The sequence below is a fragment of the Coccidioides posadasii genome, chromosome 1 (assembly GCF_018416015.2).
Source record: "Coccidioides posadasii str. Silveira chromosome 1, complete sequence".
NCBI lineage: Eukaryota > Fungi > Ascomycota > Eurotiomycetes > Onygenales > Onygenaceae > Coccidioides > Coccidioides posadasii.
Genome location: NC_089407.1, coordinates 3,477,646 through 3,498,229, shown reverse-complemented (window position 1 = coordinate 3,498,229; position 20,584 = coordinate 3,477,646). Strand labels below are relative to the sequence as shown.

Genomic DNA, 20,584 nt, shown 5'->3' with positions numbered 1-20,584 from the left:
GCGGATTTACCGACCATGTACGGAGTATGAGATATAAAGATGGATCGGTTTATCGTATTCTACTAATCAGCCCTGTATGCTCCAGTAACTCGTAAATGCAGAAAAGGCACCTCAAATATCAACGCATATTATACAGAAACGTAGCAATACACCCGTTGATAACGGGATGAATGGAGGATTTTCCTGCCCCCTTATCGTTGTTCCATTCGAGAATGCTGTAGCCCTTGGCGTCGTCTCCTGTCTCTTTGACGCTTCTCCCACAACGGAGGTATTCAGCTAGACCGGCACAGACAGAGGACGATGGTCGAGCAGTATATGTCTCGAATAACCGCTGAGAATACCATGCCTTAAGCTGCCCACAAACTCCATGCTAAGTACCGATAGCCGGCATCTTATAATCCCTTCAAAAAGTTTGACTCCTTGATCGACTTCCTTCTCGCTTCGCGCGAGCTTTTGGTGATTGCTCTTCTGGCCTCGATACCCGTGGAAGCCACCTCGAAGTTCTTCGCGGCATCAGGAGCCACAGCATCCGCCGCAATGATATCGATAGACTGTTCGTGGAGCGGGATCACTGGGGGTTTAGAGGCAGCAGCAGCGGCCATTTTCTTTTCGTGGCGTTTTCGTTGTTTCTTATTCATCGCTATAAAAAGCAACACAATTCGCGCGGTCAGAAAAACCAGGGAAATAACCGACAGCGAAAGAAGAAAGATACGCTAATGGCACCACTTACAAGAGACATCGACACTCCCAGAACCATCCTTAGCCGACTTCGCCTTCGGGTCATCTAGTAACTTCCACAGCCAATCTGGATATTCGCTGTCGTCCATCGCAAGGACCTCGGGCTTGTTTTTGAAATAGTTTAATCCGGCTAGGCGTGTTCCGGCAGGGACAGTACTCGTCACCTTTTGCGGTGCAGCCGCTCCTGTAGCGTCATTGGCACTCCCAGATGTTGAGACGGAGTCTTCAGCTGCTGTCGCTTGTGTGGGGTTGGTGGGAGTCGAGTAGGTTCGTTGTTGAGTCCTTGATATGATTCCGGAGCATCTGGAGGACGGAAGAGCGGACGACCTGCGATAGAACGGAAGGCGGGAGAGGAGATGCGTGCGACAACGGGAGCAAAGCATTGTGTAAGTATACTTCTTGTCTGCAATACGCGGAGCGGAGACGTGCGGTCAAGTGGGTGAATTGCAACGGTCACTCGTCGGTTGGCTGCTCGTTCAAGTTGCGCTGCGAATCAAAAAATTAGACTTTGGAGACCTCGATAATCACGTGATATCAACGTCGAGCGGGCCGCCTGCTTCACTAAATAATCTCTACTCGGTACTGGTTTGCGTTTGGGCTTTGATTCTTGCTAACAATGTGGCTCATCATCATTATCTACAAACAGTCAATACATAATAACTACAGAACATTGGTTGTCACAGAAGAGACCCGACTTCACTAGATTTGAAAATCGGAAAGGCGTGCAATCCACCAGGTCAGCACTTTGTGGCTCTTCAACTCTTCTTTGCCAACGGAATACTGGGGCGAAAGTCGGAAGTACGTGAAGATGTTGGTCCTTGAGGGCCAACAAGATTTGAGATCCAAGGAGGATAACTTGCGTCAACAAGTCAATCTGTTCGGTTTTATGATTCATAAACCTCGTTACGTGGTTGGATCCTCCAGACTGTTATCGCTATTGCAACTACACATTATATCTGGTGCAAGAATGACCCGCCTAATGCATTGTTGCGCTCAATGGCCTTGTTCCTTTTGGTGTGGCTGCTTGTCCGAGGTTTAGAACGGGACAAGACGCGCTTTATGACGGCGGAGTATTTATCGACTTCTGATGAGGAAGAGCTGAAAGATCCGTGATCCGATCACAGCTCGTGTCCTCTAATTCGATTGGTGGACCTTGGGGAATGGAACCCGGTAATTCCAATAGCACAGCGGCTTGATTCTCGTGCGGTGGGTTTACTAAACTGCTATACATAGGCGGAGCTAGCCCAGCCGGAGGAGATCCACTGCCATTTGTTTCGGAACTTGCAGCTAGAGCCATGGGCTCCGACAAAATCTGATTGTTATCATAGAGATCTTTGATCTCATTTTTGCTTTGGTAGCCTGTATAACTTATTAGCCAGGCAAAAACGTATCATGATCAAACCAGCAACCCAATATGTGTCGCCTTTTGCTCACCTTCTTCTCTACCAGATAAAGGTTGGTTATGGCTTAGTTGCTTTTCACTGCTAAATAAGCTAGCACGAGAGGCTAAAACACTCCCTCTAAACCAAGGGGGTTTAGAGGAACCTTCGGGAGGCGATCCCTCCTGCGCAACATTTCTTTTTCTTTGTCGCCTAGACGCAAACCATACAAGTGCGAGTAACAAGATCACAGCAACACCTATCGGGACAACTATGGCGATTAGCCGTCCTATATTGAAGCGGCTTGGTCCGGCTTCAGGCGCTGGGGAACTAGTTCCTGGTATTGGGGAACTCGTTTCGGCCGCTATCTTAGCTGGGTCATGGCTAACTGTCTGGGTGGAAGTTCTAGTGGCGGTAGAATGGGTTGACGACGATGTAGGAAGCTGTATCTTGGAGGTGTAGCGTGTTGTTGTCGTACGTTTCGTTGTTGATGAGGACAAAGAGTCTGCAACATCAAAACCATTTTTAGTTCTGCACTCGATGAAGATCGCCTATGGCTAGGGGGAACGAATGCAACATACCAGTGGAAACATAGATGATAACTGTTTCGTCTAAAGGAGCATCGAGACAAATCCCAACGTCGCAAGGGTCGACACCACAACATCCTGCAAAGGGTCCCTTGGAACACCTATACCATGAATAACCCGCAGGGCAGTCATTTAACTGTCGGCGAAAATATACTGACATTTCCACCCACTACCAGCTGATCTCAAACGACCCAATGTCTGGAGTTTTAGTTTTATGTGGGAAGAGATATCAACGTTGGTCTGGGAGCTTAACAATTTCTCAGGTTCTCAGAACAAAGGATTTTTGATGCGGTGCTGCAACAGCAGGGCATGCGGCACATGAACTGGACCGCTCGGAAGCAAACTTTCAAAGAAAAGCTCACAGAATATGAACGCATGCAAGCTTCTGTAGAGTTATCAGTGACAACATAGGCAAGTCGCTCCATGACAATTCTCCCAAGCGGTTATGCTTATTATTATGTGGACTTTGAAATGCGGACACCCTTGTCACCGGCAATCCTTACATATGTATGTATAGTACCCGGCGGTACTACTATCTTACATTCTCCTTTTTCTAAGGTATACTGGTGAGATATCCTAGGAGAACGCCTCCAGACCGGCCAGCATCAAGGACCTTGTTCCTCTTCTTGATAATAGCGAGACGCCCAACCACATCACTCTCTAAGCGCCCGCATTCCAGGAGAAGATCCGCATTCTTTACCAAAAAAAGGGTTTAGCAGGCAGCTCGTCCCAGGCTCGCGGGTCGGAGAATCCAATCACAAGTGTCTTGAACCCTGATCCATGCAACTTGGCGCGCAAGTCATCATACGGAGGCCACACCGTCATTCCGGGCAATTTGGTCCTCAAAGACTGGCTCCGGTCAGGCCAATGGGAGATTTCCATGGCAACAAGCGACGCGACGTTGGAATCGGCTGGAAGACCAAGCCGAGTGGAAAGAAGATCGATGCAAATACAGTTTCGCGCTCTGTTAAATACATCTATATTAGCAATCTAGGGCGGTTTACAGGACATATGCAGGCCCCGGCCATTGCCTTGGTGAGGCCTATCTTTGGTTTCCAAAGTGCGGTCACTCTTTTCAAAAAATACCGGAGAAGCGTTGCACGACATTCTCAAGCTAATACAACTATACTAGTATGCTGTGCTCCTTATAAAAGACACATACATTGTTGGTATGGTGTAACGTGGGGTTTCGCCCTTCTCCTTAATCTCTCTTTTAGAAGACTTTTCGAATATTGTTTTTGGATCTTGAATTTTTTGGATTATCCCGCTCTACTCCGTAGTCGTATTGGTCTTGGCCGGCGGCATTCCGTTTCCTATTTTAGTAATCCATGTTGCGGCGCATCGTTTAGCAGTGTAGCCACAGTTTGCTATTTCCTTTCCTTTACATCTTCTATCGTTTCTGTTTCTCAGTATTGGCCCCAAGCACTTCGCGGGATCTGATCTCCTAGCGCGGCTCTACGTTCACGTCCGCCCCTGCGCAATGATAAAGTTATGTCAAGGTCAATATGACACTCTGATTTAAGTAGCAAGCAAAGGAGGTTCGATTGCTACAAGGCCTCGCCCCTAGCTAGGATAGACCTCGTCTTATTCCCCTATGGAGGATAAATATAAATAATATCAAGTTATCTATATAATCTTTATTGACCTGTTGTGAGAAGATAGAGTGTGGATACTGCGTGGCCCAGGGTGATAGTCCAAAGAAATGGAAGAAGAGGAAAAGGGTACGGCATAGCGGAGAAGGGCTAGGGTGAGAAAAAATGAAGAGCCGGAAGACGCCTAAAAACAGATGAGCTTCCAATTGTCTAAAGTAATGTGATGTGCCCTGAAAAAAGGATGGGATGTGAGCTGGCCAACGATATTAACCTGATCATTATGTATTTATTCTATTTTTTTATCTGTAGGATGACAGTGCCTCAATAGAACATCAAATCCTGCCCATCTGCCTCCCCCAAAAAAATGGTTAAGGCGACTTGTGCCTTGCTAGTGGCTCACGTGTTTGTCATTTTCTTTCCGCTTATCTCGACAGAGCGATGTCATCAATGCGTAGAATCAATTTCACAGTCTCAGCTGCGAGCTCAATAGCACTCGTGCTCACAAGCAATGGTTGCAAAACCCTCTCGTCGGCAATATTATCCTTCACTCCACCGCTGCGGATACTAACGCCCGCGTTCTTCTCGCCCATTGCATGCCGATGGCGCAAATCTGTCACCACCTTGATGCTATTCAGCCCAGCATTTTCGGCTAGAGTCACCGGAATAACCTCCATAGCTTCAGCAAAAGCCTTCCAACATATTGCCTCAGTACCCGACAACGCGCGAGCTTGCTTCGCCAACGAGTGGGCAATTTCTATTTCAGGTGCGCCACCACCAGCGATTAATGCTCGCTTTTTGACCAAACACCGAACAACGCAGAGGGCATCATGGAGAGAACGTTCAACTTCATCGAGGACGAGGTTGTTCGCGCCACGAGCGATCATAGAAACAGTCTGGCTTGCCATTGCAGAGCGAACACCAGTAATCTTCACGTATCGAGATCCAGACGAATTGACCTCTTCGACCAAGTCTGCCGTACCAAGTTTATCCTCAGTGAAAGACTCGACGTTGGCAATTGGTTTGCATCCAAGGCTCTTGCAAATGAATTCCACTTCATCACGCTCAATATCCTTAATCGCCAGAATCTTCACTCGAGACAGGAAGTTAAGCGAGAGGTCATTAACGGCGTCACGAAGGATCGATTTCTGAATCAGAAGAACGTTGCATTTGGTCTTGGCGATTTTCCGGACCATGTTGAGAAGATAAGTACGTTCTTCCTTGAGGATCTTGTCCATTTGTCTGTAGTCGTTGACCACAATTTGGTTCTCCATCTGGATATTCTGTTAGCTCTCAACCATCGAAGAGCTTTGGGCAATGCAGGGTCATTACGTCAGGCTTAGGTGGGCTCAGCTGGAATTGTATTAAAGCAATGCGCGCTTTCTCAATCCTTGTTGGACCACCTGCATTCTTTAGAACTGGCTGATTGAGAATCAGACCGTCCACCATCTCGCTATCCTCTATCGTACCGCCGACCTTCTTAACAATGCGGATGTTTCGAAGGTCAACATTATCAGAGGTTCTTGGATCTATTACTTTAAGAACGGAATCAACTGCCATTGGTCCAAGGAGGTTCGAGTATTGAGAAACGATTTTCGATGAAAGAGAGGTAGATGCTGCTTGTAGAAGAGTCGCCCGGTCCGAAAGGGAGATAGGCTGGGACATATCATGGAGTATCTGCACCGCAGCTGCTGCGGCTCTCTGGAAGGACTCAGAGATGACGGTCGGATGAATTCCTGGATAGATTTAGTAAACTCGGTTATTGATTCTAAGAGCAGTGAACTCGATAAATACCTTTCGAAAGTAATCGCTCAGCAGCTCCCAATAAACTTCCCGCAATAACAACAACGGATGTAGTCCCATCACCAGCTTCAACATCCTGAGCAGCACTCAAATCTACCAACATTTTAGCCGCCGGGTGCATCACACTCATATCCTTTAACATTGTGTTTCCATCGTTTGTCTGTGCCGTCGTCAGTTAGCTGACCTTGAAGTTGGGCCGAAACCTCAAAGTTCAGAAACAACGCACGATTATAGTCTCGCCTTTTCCAGTTTGGATCTCCATATCAGTCAGCTCATATTAATTATTACCCCGGGGGCACATGAAATTACCATTTTATCCATTCCTCGCGGCCCAAGTGACTTGAAGATATTAGCCCCGCTTCCCAGGAGTTGAGCAGAAGTCTATCATACCGTTCTTATAGCATCGGCGACAGCTTGGAAGATTATTTAGCTATACGGCCAAATCGTAAGATGCATAGAAGACATACCTCTAGCAGCCATAATATTGGCTGTGCGGACAGCCATTGGCTTCTCTTTATCCTGGTAGCTATCAGCATCTGAGAGGGTTCAGTCAAGCACGGTAAGCGGCGGCAGACCTTGAATGCATTGGTTGCAGCATTTCCCTGGCTTCCCAGAGCGGCCGCCATTTTGAGTATCGAGTGTTAAAGAAGGATAGAAAGCTGAGAGCAGGATACAGAGGGACGAGAGAATATCAAAAGCGGCGTTGATTGAATTTCAACTTATTGCTGGAATCTCTGAATTTCGATCGGAGATGCTTGGCGCGCCTGGCCACTAGCGTGCTGGAGCTCTGACGCTACCACCTCCAGCTTGTTGTTAACGAAGATCTTTGGCTCATCAAGACAGCTAACGGCCACCGTACTAAACGTCTATTTGAGCGACTTTTAATCTCCACCTGACGGACATTTATCCTGATCTTTAGTCCCTGCCGATATAACCTACTTACGCTCAAATCTCTGACATCCTTGTTCCTTCACATCCGACATCATGCCCAGCGCGACGGGCCAAAATTGGGAGAAGTATCGGAAGAACTTTGCAGACGATGAAGAGCCTGAAAAGAAGATAACGCCTCTTACCGATGAGTTCGTTGGTCCTGTCTTCTTTTGCATACTTTGTGCTTACATTGTCTAGGGATATCCAGGTCCTCAAGACGTACGGTGCGGCTCCATACGCAGCAGCTCTAAAGAAGCTCGAAAAGCAGATCAAAGACAAACAAGCAAGTGTAAATGAGAAGATCGGCGTAAAGGTATGCGTCTGCAAGCCCTTTGGCCTTGTTGAGTATACTTATGTCAACCTAGGAATCCGATACTGGTCTTGCACCACCACACCTGTGGGATGTTGCAGCCGATAGGCAACGAATGCAGGAAGAGCAGCCTTTACAAGTTGCACGGTGTACGAAGATTATCGCCGATGAGAAGGATCCCGATAAGAGCAAATATGTGATTAACGTTAAACAAATCGCCAAATTCGTCGTGAACCTAGGGGAACGGGTTAGTCCAACAGATATCGAAGAGGGAATGCGTGTCGGGTACGTATTACGCCGCGTCACTATCCTCGAAGCCTCTTCTAAAACTGTGATTTTCTAGTGTTGACCGAAATAAATATCAAATCCTGTTGCCTCTTCCCCCCAAGATCGACCCTAGCGTTACTATGATGACAGTCGAAGACAAGCCGGATGTTACATATGGAGATATCGGAGGTTGCAAAGAACAAATAGAGAAACTCAGAGAAGTCGTTGAGATGCCACTACTATCCCCGGAACGGTTCGTCGGCTTGGGTATAGACCCACCGAAGGGTGCTTTGCTTTACGGCCCGCCAGGGACTGGCAAGACTCTATGCGCGCGAGCTGTTGCGAACAGAACAGACGCGACATTTATCCGCGTTATTGGCAGCGAGTTGGTTCAAAAATATGTTGGTGAGGGAGCTAGGATGGTTCGAGAGCTTTTTGAAATGGCGCGCACCAAGAAGGCCTGCATCATTTTCTTTGATGAGATCGACGCTATCGGTGGTGCGCGTTTCGATGACGGAGCAGGTGGAGACAACGAGGTTCAGAGAACCATGCTTGAACTGATCACGCAGCTGGATGGCTTTGACGCTCGAGGGAACATTAAAGTAATGTTTGCGACCAACAGACCGTCCACGCTGGACCCGGCTTTGATGAGACCCGGCCGTATCGATCGAAAGATCGAATTCTCTCTGCCAGATCTCGAAGGACGTGCCAACATCCTCCGCATCCATGCCAAGAGTATGTCGGTTGAGCGAGACATCAGATGGGAGCTTATTTCCAGACTCTGCCCGAATTCGACTGGCGCAGAACTAAGGAGTGTTGCGACGGAGGCTGGAATGTTCGCCATCAGAGCCCGCAGAAAGGTTGCCACGGAGAAAGACTTCCTGGCCGCAGTGGACAAGGTGATCAAGGGCAACCTCAAGTTCAACTCCACTGCCACGTACATGCAGTATAACTAGGCTACCGTCTATTAATGCTAGCTACCTTTTTTTTTTTTTTTTTTTTTAATTCTAAGAGGAACTTATGCTTTAAGCTAGATTGGGCGCGATTGGTTGGACCTGGAATTTATATGTACAATGAGACCACGTATGCTCCATTTTCAGTGCTCTTTTTTGGTCGATAATGCGATAGCCATATCACTTTTTCCCCATAGGCGCAAGCCCCCTCAACTTTTCCCACCTCCTCTGCCCGGCACGTAGCTCGATGCGACGAAAAAGGCCGATATTTGTTCCGGGAAAAAAGAAGTCACGTGCCTGTTACGGGCTATTCCGGAAAGCTGACCTAAGGACGGGCTGCGATTGGCTGGTCGGAGCAGACCCGGCCTCGGAAGAGCTAATCTGACTGCTTAGGTAATAAGTCTTTTCCGTTCGTGGAGCGCTTCCATAGCAACTTGAAGCATTTGTCGACGACAGGTCGAACTGCGAAGAATTCCTGAAGTTTCGTCCCACGACCTGGGCAATTCCTGATTTCTTGCATTATTGTGTTTGTTTGAGTGCTGATTCCGGGTCACCATGAGCTTCAACGGCCTGCGGAGCCTTGCTCCCGCTACAAGAGTATTTCCACCCGCTTCCACCTGGCGCTCCACCGAAAGGACTGTTTCAGCTGACCCTCCTCCTACAGTTCTCCAGATCTTTGAGAGATCAAAGGCGACTTTTTTCATCTAGCAGACCTGCAGGTATGAGCAAGACCATCTACTTATCGTTGCGATACAATTGGTTGATAAGCGGCGTTTCCCAGCTCGAATCATTACCAGCCAACCCCTTCGTGCGAAAGAAGCCTCGCCATTTCTCACAAAAAAATACCCAGTGATCGTATGTCGCTCCCAGAAACGCTGCAATCTTTCGTTGTTGGGCCACATGCTAAGTGAGTTTGACCAATTTAGGATCATGAGTACGATGCCGTTGTCGTCGGTGCCGGAGGTGCCGGGTTGCGAGCAGCTTTCGGTTTGGCCGAAGCTGGATTCAATACTGCTTGTGTCACAAAACTCTTTCCCACAAGAAGTCACACAGTCGCTGCCCAGGGTGGTATCAACGCCGCCCTCGGAAAGTATGTCTCGTCCCCCCGAAGGTCAGGAAATTTCCAGAAAGGAGAGGCTAATCGGCCAATAGTATGCACGAGGATGACTGGAGATGGCATATGTACGATACCGTGAAAGGTTCCGATTGGCTCGGTGACCAGGATGCTATTCACTACATGACCAGAGAAGCTCCTCAGAGTGTTATCGAACTTGAGGGCTACGGCTGCCCTTTCTCTCGAACCGAGGATGGCAAGATCTACCAGCGAGCTTTCGGTGGCCAGTCGAAGGAATTTGGCAAGGGAGGCCAAGCGTACCGATGCTGTGCTGCCGCCGACAGAACTGGCCACGCTCTTCTCCACACCCTCTACGGCCAATCTCTCCGGTACAACGCTAGCTATTTCATTGAATACTTCGCCCTTGACCTCTTGATGGAGAACGGCGAGTGCAAAGGTATCCTCGCATATAACCAGGAGGATGGAACACTTCACCGCTTCAAGGCCCATCATACCGTCTTAGCCACTGGCGGTTATGGACGTGCCTACTTCAGCTGCACTTCCGCCCACACTTGCACTGGTGATGGTATGGCCATGGTTGCTCGTGCTGGATTGCCTAACCAAGATCTCGAGTTCGTGCAATTCCATCCAACTGGTATCTATGGTGCCGGTTGTCTCATCACCGAAGGAGCTCGTGGTGAGGGTGGCTATCTCCTCAACTCTAATGGTGAACGTTTCATGGAACGTTACGCATCCACTGCCAAGGACCTTGCCAGTCGAGATGTCGTTTCTCGTTCTATGACCCTTGAAATCCGTGAGGGACGTGGTGTTGGCCCTGAGAAAGATCACATCTACCTCCAACTTAGCCATCTTCCTCCCGAAATCTTGCACGAGCGCCTCCCTGGTATTTCAGAAACTGCTTCCATCTTCGCTGGCGTCGATGTCACCAAGCAACCAATCCCAGTCCTGCCAACCGTTCACTACAACATGGGTGGTATTCCTACTCGCTACACTGGTGAAGTGCTCACCATTGATGAGAAGGGCAATGACAAGGTCGTTCCTGGTCTCTATGCTTGTGGTGAAGCCGCCTGTGTCTCTGTCCATGGTGCTAACCGTCTTGGTGCCAACTCTCTCCTCGACCTTATCGTTTTCGGCCGTGCTGTTTCCCACACGATTCGCGACAATGCTACTCCAAACACTCCTCACAAGGAAATCAGTGCCGATGCCGGTGCTGAGTCTATCGAAGTGCTTGATAAGATCAGAACTGCTGATGGACCAAAGTCCACTTTCGACATCAGAAACGCTATGCAGAAGACTATGCAGACAGATGTTAGCGTTTTCCGTACTCAAGAGAGTTTGGACGAGGGTGTTCGCAAGATTAACGAAGTTGACCAAATGTTCGCGCAAGTTGGAACTAAGGATCGCAGCATGATCTGGAACTCCGACCTCGTGGAGACCCTTGAGTTGAGAAACTTATTGACTTGCGCGTAAGTACCGTTCCGGGCCCGTTATTATTCCGTCCACAAGGATAGTGTATACTGACAAAATCTGTAGTACTCAAACAGCCGTTGCTGCTGCTAACCGCAAAGAATCGCGTGGCGCCCACGCCCGCGAGGATTACCCCGACCGTGACGACGCCAACTGGATGAAGCATACCCTCACATTCCAGAAGGAACCCCATGGAAAGGTCGATCTGACTTACCGCGCTGTGACACAGACTACGCTGGACGAGAGCGAGTGCAAGCCTGTCCCACCATTCAAGCGCGTATACTAGAAAGTTCCGGGTTTGCCCCCATTTTCTCTTTCAAAAAGCCTCTGTTGAGCCGGAGTTCTGTCCGTTTCATAAGCTGAAAGGACATGTATACAAAGATGAAAATTTTCTTGATTCAACTGTATATAACCATGATGCATCTGTCTGACGGGAGTGTTATTGACTTTTCTGTTTGATATACTTTTGTTTTGCTACCTTTTTGGCGTAATACAACGACGCAGATTTCCTTGTTATTCAGAAGAGGCGCAGCTGAGGCTACGAATCAGGAGCAAGATCAAGTTCTTCGACCACTTGTCGGTGTAAACCGGTGCTGTAGAAAATAATACAGGTGAAGGCGGAGGCATAAGATTGCTCATTAAGCTCCGAACCAAGGGATCTTAACGCTCGAGACATTCGAGAAGGCCTCGTCAGTGGACGTGCGCTTTGACTGTAATGACGCTAATTACAAGGAGCTCAGAGCAACGGAGCGCAAGATGAGACGAATCATGTTGATATCCCGGAGTGCCCCGGAGCAAGAGCCGCTGGGGGAGAGAAGCTTTGTGCCAAGCCTCGTCGTGCAGTTGAGTAACGTTTAGCTCGCGACCCATTACAGCATCAATGGATCACATCCCCGGCTGGCTCGCTCCCACAGTTTAAGTCGCGACGATATCCGGTTGCCATGTGCCAAAAAGCCCCGAAAGCGAACTGAAACATTGCGGTTACTCTACTGAATCTACCTATGCAGCCTTTAGGTCTCGAAACACGCCATACACTCCACGACCGCAGAAGAATCCAAAGCACGTTCAGCGCGCCGATCGGCTGAACTTCAGTTTCCACATTCCTTTGCGATATGGGGGTCGAAAAGCGAATTAACGATGAGGAAATGCAGCCGCTTGCCGAGCGGGATGATAAGTCGAGAGACTCTATCGATTCGACGTCCACTGCCTCCATATCCCTTGCGCTCCTCGGTGGAGCTAACGGTTCGGCGCACGGTAGCCGAGCTGCTCGTACTCGAAAGTCCGAAAACCAGGAGAAATACCATGATGATGAAGAGGAGGGTGATTTGGAGGAAGGATTTGTTCCCCCCGCAGGCGGATGGTCGGCTCCAAGGAAAGTGAGCGTGATATTCACACTCATCGTTACGCTGTGCATTGCCGGGTGGTTGGTGGCCTTTTTTGTCCTGCTGGGACGTCACAAGGATTCTAGCAAAGACGCCGCTGTGTCGCAGGGAGAGAGCAATATTATACCAGGCATTTACTCCGGAGGAAGAGGAGGAAAGAAACTCGACCTGGACGGAGTCTTATTTGGCAATTGGAGCCCAAAAAGCCATGACATATCGTGGTTTCCAGGTCCTAATGGAGCAGATGGCTTGCTTCTTGAGCAGGGTGGTGACAGAAACAAGGCATATCTGCGTGTGGAGGACATCAGGAGCCGCAATCCTGGAAATAAGGCAGATGATACAATCGTTCTAATGCGAGAGTCATCATTCATGGTTGGGAAGAGACTCGTCCGTCCAAGCAAAGTCTGGCCGAGTCCAGACTTGAAAACTGTCCTTGTCATGTCGGATCAACGAAAAAATTGGCGGCATTCGTATACCGGAAATTACTGGATATTCGATGTTGAAACGCAAACCGGAGAACCTCTCGACCCCGAATCCCTTGACGGAGGGATACAACTAGCATCCTGGTCACCCAATTCCGATGCTATAGTTTTCACAAGAAAAAATAATATGTTTATACGAAGATTACCGTCCAAAAACGTGAAGCAGATCACGACGGACGGGGGCACGAACTTGTTCTACGGTATTCCTGACTGGGTATACGAAGAAGAGGTATTCTCTGACAGCAGTGCTACATGGTGGGATGGTGACGGGAAATTCGTTGCATTTCTACGAACTAACGAATCAAGAGTTCCCGAATACCCGGTGCAATATTTCATTCCTAACACTAACAAACCCAGTCGCCCGAGCGAGGAGAACTATCCTGATATTCGCAAAATCAAATATCCGAAAGCCGGGGCCCCCAATCCAGTTGTGAACATTCAATTTTTTGATGTTGAGAAGGAGGAGGTTTTCTCAGTTGACGTGAAAGACGACCTACCCGACGACGATCGCCTCGTTATAGGAGTTACCTGGGCATCAAATGGAAACGTCCTGGTTCGGGAGACGAACCGCGAGAGCGATCGGCTCTCCGTGGTGTTGATCGATGCAGCGAAACGAGCGGGTAAGGTTGTCAGATCACGGAACTTCTCTTCTTTGGATGGAGGATGGGTAGAGCCATCCCAGACAACGCATTTTGTACCAGCAGACCCCAAGAATGGACGGCCACATGATGGATATATCGAAACTATCCCCCACGATGGCTTCGAGCATCTGGCTTATTTTACACCGATGGATAATTCGGAGCCGACTGTTCTCACATCGGGCGACTGGGAGGTGGTCGATGCACCGTCCGCGGTGGATTTGAAACGAGGACTCGTATATTTCGTTGCTGCGAAAGAAAACCCCACAGAACGCCATATATACACGGTGAAGCTGGACGGGTCTGATTTACAGCCAATCGTAGACACTAAATCCGCAGGATATTACTCCATTTCTCTTTCTGCAGGCGCGGGATACGCTCTGTTGAAATATGAAGGTCCGGATATTCCCTGGCAAAAGGTCATTAGCACACCCGCAAATGAGGAGAAGTATGAAGAGTCTATAGAGAAGAACCCGGGGCTGGCAGATATGGCCAGGAAATATGCGCTCCCGTCTTTACACTATCAGACCATAACGATCAGCGGTTATGAGCTCCAAGTGGTGGAGAGAAGACCCGCAAATTTCAATCCAGACAAGAAATACCCTGTTTTGTTCCATCTATATGGTGGGCCAGGATCGCAAACTGTTACCAAAAAGTTCAAGGTCGATTTCCAATCCTATGTTGCGTCTAACTTGGGGTATATCGTGGTGACTGTGGATGGTCGGGGCACAGGTTTCATCGGAAGAAAGGCTCGTTGCGCAGTACGTGGCAACCTTGGCCATTATGAAGCCATTGATCAAATTGAAACCGCAAAGGCCTGGGGCAAAAGGTCGTATGTCGATGCGGGTCGCATGGCTATCTGGGGGTGGAGTTATGGTGGTTTCATGACACTGAAAACACTAGAGCAAGATGCTGGGCAAACCTTTCAGTATGGCATGGCTGTAGCTCCGGTAACTGATTGGCGATTCTATGGTGAGTGTCATTTGGGCCTGTTCCGCGTTTATTTACCTATGAGACTGCTCATCTAAAACTCTGGAAGACTCCATCTACACCGAACGCTATATGCATACCCCCCAGAACAACCCAGAGGGATACGACCGCTCTGCAATTTCCAACGTCACCGCCCTCGACCAGGCTGTTCGCTTCATGATCGTCCATGGCTCCGGGGACGATAACGTGCATATACAAAATACTCTGACCCTCTTGGATAAGCTCGATCTCGGCAGCGTGAAGAACTTCGATGTCCATGTTTATCCAGATTCAGACCACAGTATCTATTTCCATAACGCGAACAAGATGGTGTATCAGCGTAAGTGCAAGCGTTCCCTCCGAAATTGGTCGTGTTTAAGCGCCGCTAATTCTTCCCACGTTAGGACTTTCTGACTGGCTCGTTAATGCTTTTAACGGCGAGTGGGTGAAAACACGGGATCCTATCCCTCATAAGTCTCTTGCTCGGCGAGCACTTGGACTCATCAACATATTGAGAAATGGCTAAAGTGGAAATTACTCTATTGGCGTTTGGAGATATATATCTACGTTTTGAATTATTTTTTTGCCCCACTGTTCTGAGATCTGAAGATAGTCTCAGCATATCTTGCTGAGTGGGTGCTTTTCGGTGCTTTTGTTTGAGCGAATGCAAGGCGTTTTTGTTGGTTGGACCATCTTCCGGAAGAGCATATGCATGAATGATTCTCCTATGGCTTGGCTGGCCTTAATGTACATTATAGATCAGAGGAATCCTCTTAAAATGACTTCTAGCAAACAAATGGACACGCCCTACCATTCCTTGGTATAAAGTCATCCCAAAGCCGTGTTCAAAAAAGCGCGATATAAATCCTTCTCGCCACCACGCCAAGGAAGCAGTGCAACATTGGGGAAGTAGAGGGAGGAGGCTCAGTGACATGTGTATGCTCAAGACACAAGGCTCAAGGCCTATTCTTTATTATCTTCCTACCCGTCGTCTTCTGTCAGCGTTGCAAATACGTAACTCGAGGAGTGCGTTTCCTCGGCGAAAAGCTCAGGTTCATTTCTACAGATAGTTATGCGTCGCTTCACTGACAAAGATCTGAGTCTCAGAGAAACGATGACACGCTTTCACCGAGGACCTGAGACATTCACGGCTTGAGATATTGCGAAGGAGCAGTAAATAGCGGCCGCGCCCACGTCGAGCCCTCTCTTGGCGTCAGCTGGACACCATTCACCCCGCCAGAACTCGTGAAAAGCTCGGGGGGCCGCTGGAGAAGAGGGGCACAGAGCTCAAAAGGACACACAACTCGTCGTTCCATGTTGACGAGTTAGCTAGCAATTGTTATCAAAATTTCAACCTCCATATAATATCCGGTGTCTTTCGTCAACTCTACCCGTTGATTACAGTTCAGCTCGTCCGCAGCAATGGCTCCCAAGGACATGAAGAACCAGAAATCTGCACACCCATACTTGCTGCCCGACACCGTTGGCCCTTTCAAGCCCGCTGTTCAAGGCCATCTCAAGAAGATCTACGATTCCATACATCCGCAGTCCTCCAACTCCAGCACAGAGGAATCATCGGATCATTTCTTACGAGTCGTCCAGCAGGATGATAGCTCTGATCTGCAAAGCCCCGCGAAAGCTCCCGTGCTCACCACCCTGGACTCCTTCATGGAATACATGTCCACCGCAACTGCAATGCCGCCCGGAGCTAGAGAGGATGATCTCTCACTGCCAATGACGAATTACTTCATAAACTCGAGTCACAATACGTACCTGACCGGAAATCAGCTGTACAGTGAAGCCAGCACCGATGTCTACAAGGATGTACGTATATTTTTTTGATCGAAATCCCTCTTCTCCTTTTCCGGCCATCTCCTGCGCATCCCAGTGGTATATCAGCGTACGGAGGCACTTTCGGAGGCGTGGAGCCGGCTACTCCGTATGGTTTTTCCCGCAGACCCAAGACAACCAACCAAATGCATTCCTTTCTGTTGGCTGTTCTGCTTTTCCTTTTTACTTTTCTTATTCTTCACCTGTCAAAATTCATTGAGATATATCCCCCTCTCCTGCGGCTTCTTGCGTCATACGATGGATTCCTTGGCGATGTGATGCAACGTTGATCGACGCGGTCCCCCAACTTACCTTGCCTCTGGTTTGGAGGCAAATGCGACGAGGAAAATATGAGCAGTCACATTTCCTTCGCATTCGGAGAACAGCCGGATTTCTTCTGTACATGCTTTTCCCTCTTGTTTGCATGCTACTTTTTCCCTATTTGCTGGCCGCCTTTTTCAAACATTCCCGTTCTTTCGTTTCGGCATATGACCCGGATTCAACGGCTTTCCAGATAAGCTTTTACATTTTATGTATCCGATTGGGAACTAAGCCGTAAATAAAAAGCCACATGAATCTCTCGTCAATGCAAAGCAGCTGCAAAAGGCCCACAACTAACTGCCAGCAGGTCCTCTTGAAGGGGTGCAGATGCCTCGAAATTGACGTGTGGGATGGTGATCTCTCGTCCTCTAGCTCTTCTGATTCAGAAGATGTCGAGCACAAAAAGAAACAGAAGCAAAAGGACAAAAATTTGACCAGAATGGACAGTAAGAAACGTTTCAATCTCAATTCACTCTCAGATCGCCTCGATAGACTAAAGAAAGATAAAACTGGAGACGCAATGAGAGCTGCCACGACATCTGCAACGGCTGTGGCTGCGGCTGTCCCGCTCCGCCCCGAACCTCGGGTTCTGCACGGATATACCCTCACCAAAGAGGTCACTTTTCGAGATGTGTGCTATGCCATCAGAGATACTGCATTCGTTACGAGTGACTTGCCAGTCATTGTGAGTCTGGAAGTCCATGCTAGCCATGAGCAACAGGAGACCATGGTGGAGATCATGATGGAAGCTTGGAAGGGAATGCTCGTTGATTTCACCCCTGAACTCGCGGCGGAGTTGGAAAGGAGTGACTACAAGCACTTACCTAGTCCTGACTCCCTTAGGAAGAAGATCTTAATCAAAGTGAAATGGGCCCCCGACAACGGGCCAGAAACAGATGTAGCCTTTTCTGAGATCTCTAGACCACCAATTGCTGCCACAGAGGTCTCAATCCTTCCAGAAGGTGATGCGAAATCCGCGGCATCCCAGGCAGCGAAAAAGAAACCTGTAAAAATCCTGCATGCATTGAGTCGGCTTGGGATATACACACGTGGCTACACTTTTAATGGATTCAGTCAGCCTGGTAAGCACGTCCTGTACTGGTTGTTTATTAATAAAAGGTATGAAGACGATAAAAAGGCTAATATTCGGATGCATCCACAGAGGCAACTAAACCTACTCACATATTTTCTCTTTCGGAAGCTACTTTGAAAGACGCTCACGAGAATCAGCGTAAGGCTCTGTTTGACCACAACAAAAATTTCATGATGCGCGTGTATCCCTCAGGAATGCGAGTTAATTCTTCCAATCTTGACCCTTCGTTCTCCTGGCGCCAGGGCGCTCAGATTGCTGCCTTGAATTGGCAGAATTGTGATAAGGGCATGATGCTTAACAAAGGGATGTTCGCTCGCTCTAAGGGATGGGTACTGAAGCCAGAAGAATATCGGGGAGCCGAACGGACAGATAAACAAGAATCGCCCGAGAGCGGTCGGGGATTAAAGTCTCGTCATACCGTACATCTATCAATTCAAGTCTATGCAGGTCAGAATATCCCGCTCCCGAAAGGAGACGAGCATGACAGAAGCTTCCGCCCCTATGTATCCTGTCAACTGCACGCTGAGCGACCGAAAGACAGTATACATTCGAAAAGTGACGGCGATGAGAGCGGCAGTGCAAAGTATAAGCTTCGCACTACGACCTGCAGCAGCGCCGATCCCGATTTTGGCGGCCAGACGTTACAGTTTCCGAGCGCCCCTGGTGTAATTGAACAGTTGACTTTCCTAAGGTTAGTACAGATCATACTGCCTTCGACCCTTCAGTCCCTTTTTTCGCATTTTCCGTTTTTCCTCTGCCGGCCCATCTGTTTGGGCTGTACGGATCCTATGCTCGGAAAGCCTTTGAGATGTGCTGGGATGCCACGTCGATGGGCGACGAAGGTCTTCTCTGAGAGGCATTTTTAGTACCAAGGAAGCGAAGCTGGGTTGCGCTTCCGTGATATCCTTCAACTCTGCACCCATACTCCATTTCGGTGAAAGTTTGGTTTCCTCTTTTGGGCTGGTGCATCTCAGAGCTTGACGACAACGTCATTTCGAACTTTGAACGTGAGCTAACTGGCATAATAGGGTTAAAGTGAAGGACGATGAGTTTGGCAGAGATGATCTAGCCGCTTGGGCTTGTTTGCGACTGGATGACCTCCGGCAAGGTTTCCGCTTCATCCGTTTGTTCGACACAAACGGCTCACCAACATCAGGCGTTCTTTTAGTAAAAATCTCGAAACAGATTACTTGAATAAGCATGGATGCCCAAAGAAAAGACCTACCACGGAGTCGACTCGCTTATGCTGACGAATATTCTGTAACTTTGTACACCATTCGTCACATTATCCGCCTGGGATGCATACATCATTCCTGTTAATTCCACACTTATCTACGGAGTAAATGGCGTCCCACTTAGGCATTTTTAATCTTTCGTGCAGGAACAATCATGGTTTAGGCTAGAGCGAACCCCATGTCAGTCTGAACCGTGCATTTTAGTCTCCCCTGGCCCTCGGAAAAATGTGACTAAGTCGAACTGGGAAGTAGGTGACGCTTGTCAGAGCCAAGGTTCAAGCTTTTCGAAGCCTGGCAATCAGATCCTGCCTCGATCCGGCTAAATCGCCCCACAGAGTTGATCGAGAGAACGTGGAAAATGTCCGGATACATGCAGATTGAGCAAGCGTCCTCCGTATATACATACATATCGATCCTTGACACGCGGTACGTCATTCGGCGGATCTCGTATGCACTGCGGCGGAGAAGCAGAGTCATGCCAATCATCATTACCGCGGAAAAATGCCCACGCTGGTGGTGTCGTTATTGGAAAGACCTCGATCTAGCCGCCGCCTGCTGCTCCAAGGACCCTTAAAAGGCCAATCCTTCGTATACGCGATGGATACAATCAGGGATTTTCGGAATGTAAGAATTTAAAAGCCACAATTTTAAAGGTGAATTGGATGGAGTAACCATCACGAGCTGGTCAACTTTGCTCTCCATCTACTCCGTACTCCCAACGGAATGTCATTCTCGGCAGTGTTTCATTGGAGTATACTCCCAAGAAGGCCCAATAGGAGTTGAGTATCAGACCACCCAAACCGCCATGAGTTGACGCATCACATTTCTGGATCATACTTTTCTTCCCCATGCAAGAATTCCATTTCGAACTCTGTACGGAGGACTCCGTATGATACTGAGTTCATTGAACCATCAGAAATTCTAAACTGACCCGGGTTTGAAAGAATTTGCCCCGTGAAATCTTACATTATTCTCGTTACAATGCGTTGAGCTAGTTTGTTGCGAACGAATAGCCGTCAATGGCTTCAAACACATATCGAAGCAGTCGTTCCCGTGGCCGCAGTAATTTATTTGTCCCCTGTCAAAATTAAAGCGATAACAATGATTGATCGGATCATTATTTCACTTTCAACCGCATTAGGACCGACGTCATTAGCATGTTGTAATGAGAATGGATCCGGGATGACCTCGGCGCCTACGATCGCCTTATTTTTTCCCCTTGGGGTTCACACCAAGCAAGACAATCGCCGTCTATTAAGCTCAAGCCCGATGGATACATTTTGTCGTGCGGTGGGAGTTGGGCAATCAAAGCTCAACTGCAAATCCAGACGCCCAAATGCGGAGATTCTTCAGGTTAAAAGGTTCTCATGACTATGGCTTGGAATGGTTCCACTTCATGGAGCAGCATTATTGAACGAGATTGCTTCGATGGTTCGGCCAACAAGGGAAGGTCACCTAGAGGCTGGGTCACCAACCACTCGGCGGTCTGAAATAGAGTTTCTTCAGTCGTAAATAGCACGATTGCCTATGTATCCC

At 48.5% G+C, this 20,584-nt stretch overlaps 7 protein-coding genes across 7 annotated transcripts; 4 read left to right on the top strand and 3 right to left on the bottom strand.

Moving 5' to 3' along the window:
- Window positions 1-38: 38 nt before the first annotated feature.
- On the bottom strand, window positions 39-1,213 carry D8B26_001008 (mitochondrial 54S ribosomal protein mL54). Its single transcript, XM_003070816.2, has 2 exons — window positions 731-1,213; window positions 39-640 (listed from the first exon to the last, which is right to left on the bottom strand). Exons 1-2 carry the CDS (start codon window positions 1,119-1,121, stop codon window positions 393-395), a joined length of 639 nt encoding a protein of 212 aa, XP_003070862.1. The 5' UTR covers window positions 1,122-1,213; the 3' UTR covers window positions 39-392.
- A 582-nt stretch (window positions 1,214-1,795) lies between these two features.
- Window positions 1,796-2,132, bottom strand: D8B26_001007 (uncharacterized protein; the record flags this gene model as incomplete). Its single annotated transcript, XM_066123413.1, has 2 exons — window positions 1,796-2,097; window positions 2,126-2,132. The coding sequence occupies 2 exons, from the start codon at window positions 2,130-2,132 to the stop codon at window positions 1,796-1,798; spliced, it is 309 nt and encodes a 102-aa protein (XP_065979487.1).
- A 2,414-nt stretch (window positions 2,133-4,546) lies between these two features.
- Window positions 4,547-6,798, bottom strand: CCT4 (T-complex protein 1 subunit delta). The gene is made up of 8 exons (XM_066123412.1): window positions 6,672-6,798; window positions 6,564-6,615; window positions 6,487-6,509; window positions 6,406-6,435; window positions 6,323-6,352; window positions 6,088-6,256; window positions 5,626-6,029; window positions 4,547-5,567 (listed from the first exon to the last, which is right to left on the bottom strand). The coding sequence occupies exons 1-8, from the start codon at window positions 6,720-6,722 to the stop codon at window positions 4,719-4,721; spliced, it is 1,608 nt and encodes a 535-aa protein (XP_065979486.1). The 5' UTR covers window positions 6,723-6,798; the 3' UTR covers window positions 4,547-4,718.
- A 138-nt stretch (window positions 6,799-6,936) lies between these two features.
- RPT1 (26S proteasome regulatory subunit 7) lies at window positions 6,937-8,734 on the top strand. Its single transcript, XM_003070819.2, has 4 exons — window positions 6,937-7,175; window positions 7,225-7,339; window positions 7,392-7,621; window positions 7,680-8,734. The coding sequence occupies exons 1-4, from the start codon at window positions 7,081-7,083 to the stop codon at window positions 8,557-8,559; spliced, it is 1,320 nt and encodes a 439-aa protein (XP_003070865.1). The 5' UTR covers window positions 6,937-7,080; the 3' UTR covers window positions 8,560-8,734.
- A 269-nt stretch (window positions 8,735-9,003) lies between these two features.
- Window positions 9,004-11,650, top strand: SDH1_1 (succinate dehydrogenase flavoprotein subunit). Its single transcript, XM_003070820.2, has 6 exons — window positions 9,004-9,153; window positions 9,221-9,275; window positions 9,338-9,411; window positions 9,483-9,646; window positions 9,709-11,097; window positions 11,165-11,650. Exons 1-6 carry the CDS (start codon window positions 9,112-9,114, stop codon window positions 11,382-11,384), a joined length of 1,944 nt encoding a protein of 647 aa, XP_003070866.1. The 5' UTR covers window positions 9,004-9,111; the 3' UTR covers window positions 11,385-11,650.
- A 292-nt stretch (window positions 11,651-11,942) lies between these two features.
- Window positions 11,943-15,377, top strand: D8B26_001003 (uncharacterized protein). The gene is made up of 3 exons (XM_003070821.2): window positions 11,943-14,572; window positions 14,640-14,909; window positions 14,974-15,377. The coding sequence occupies exons 1-3, from the start codon at window positions 12,211-12,213 to the stop codon at window positions 15,093-15,095; spliced, it is 2,754 nt and encodes a 917-aa protein (XP_003070867.1). The 5' UTR covers window positions 11,943-12,210; the 3' UTR covers window positions 15,096-15,377.
- A 94-nt stretch (window positions 15,378-15,471) lies between these two features.
- Window positions 15,472-19,097, top strand: D8B26_001002 (uncharacterized protein). The gene is made up of 5 exons (XM_003070822.2): window positions 15,472-15,505; window positions 15,677-16,393; window positions 17,028-17,802; window positions 17,883-18,504; window positions 18,842-19,097. Exons 2-5 carry the CDS (start codon window positions 15,992-15,994, stop codon window positions 19,005-19,007), a joined length of 1,965 nt encoding a protein of 654 aa, XP_003070868.1. The 5' UTR covers window positions 15,472-15,505; window positions 15,677-15,991; the 3' UTR covers window positions 19,008-19,097.
- The last annotated feature ends 1,487 nt before the right edge of the window (window positions 19,098-20,584 follow it).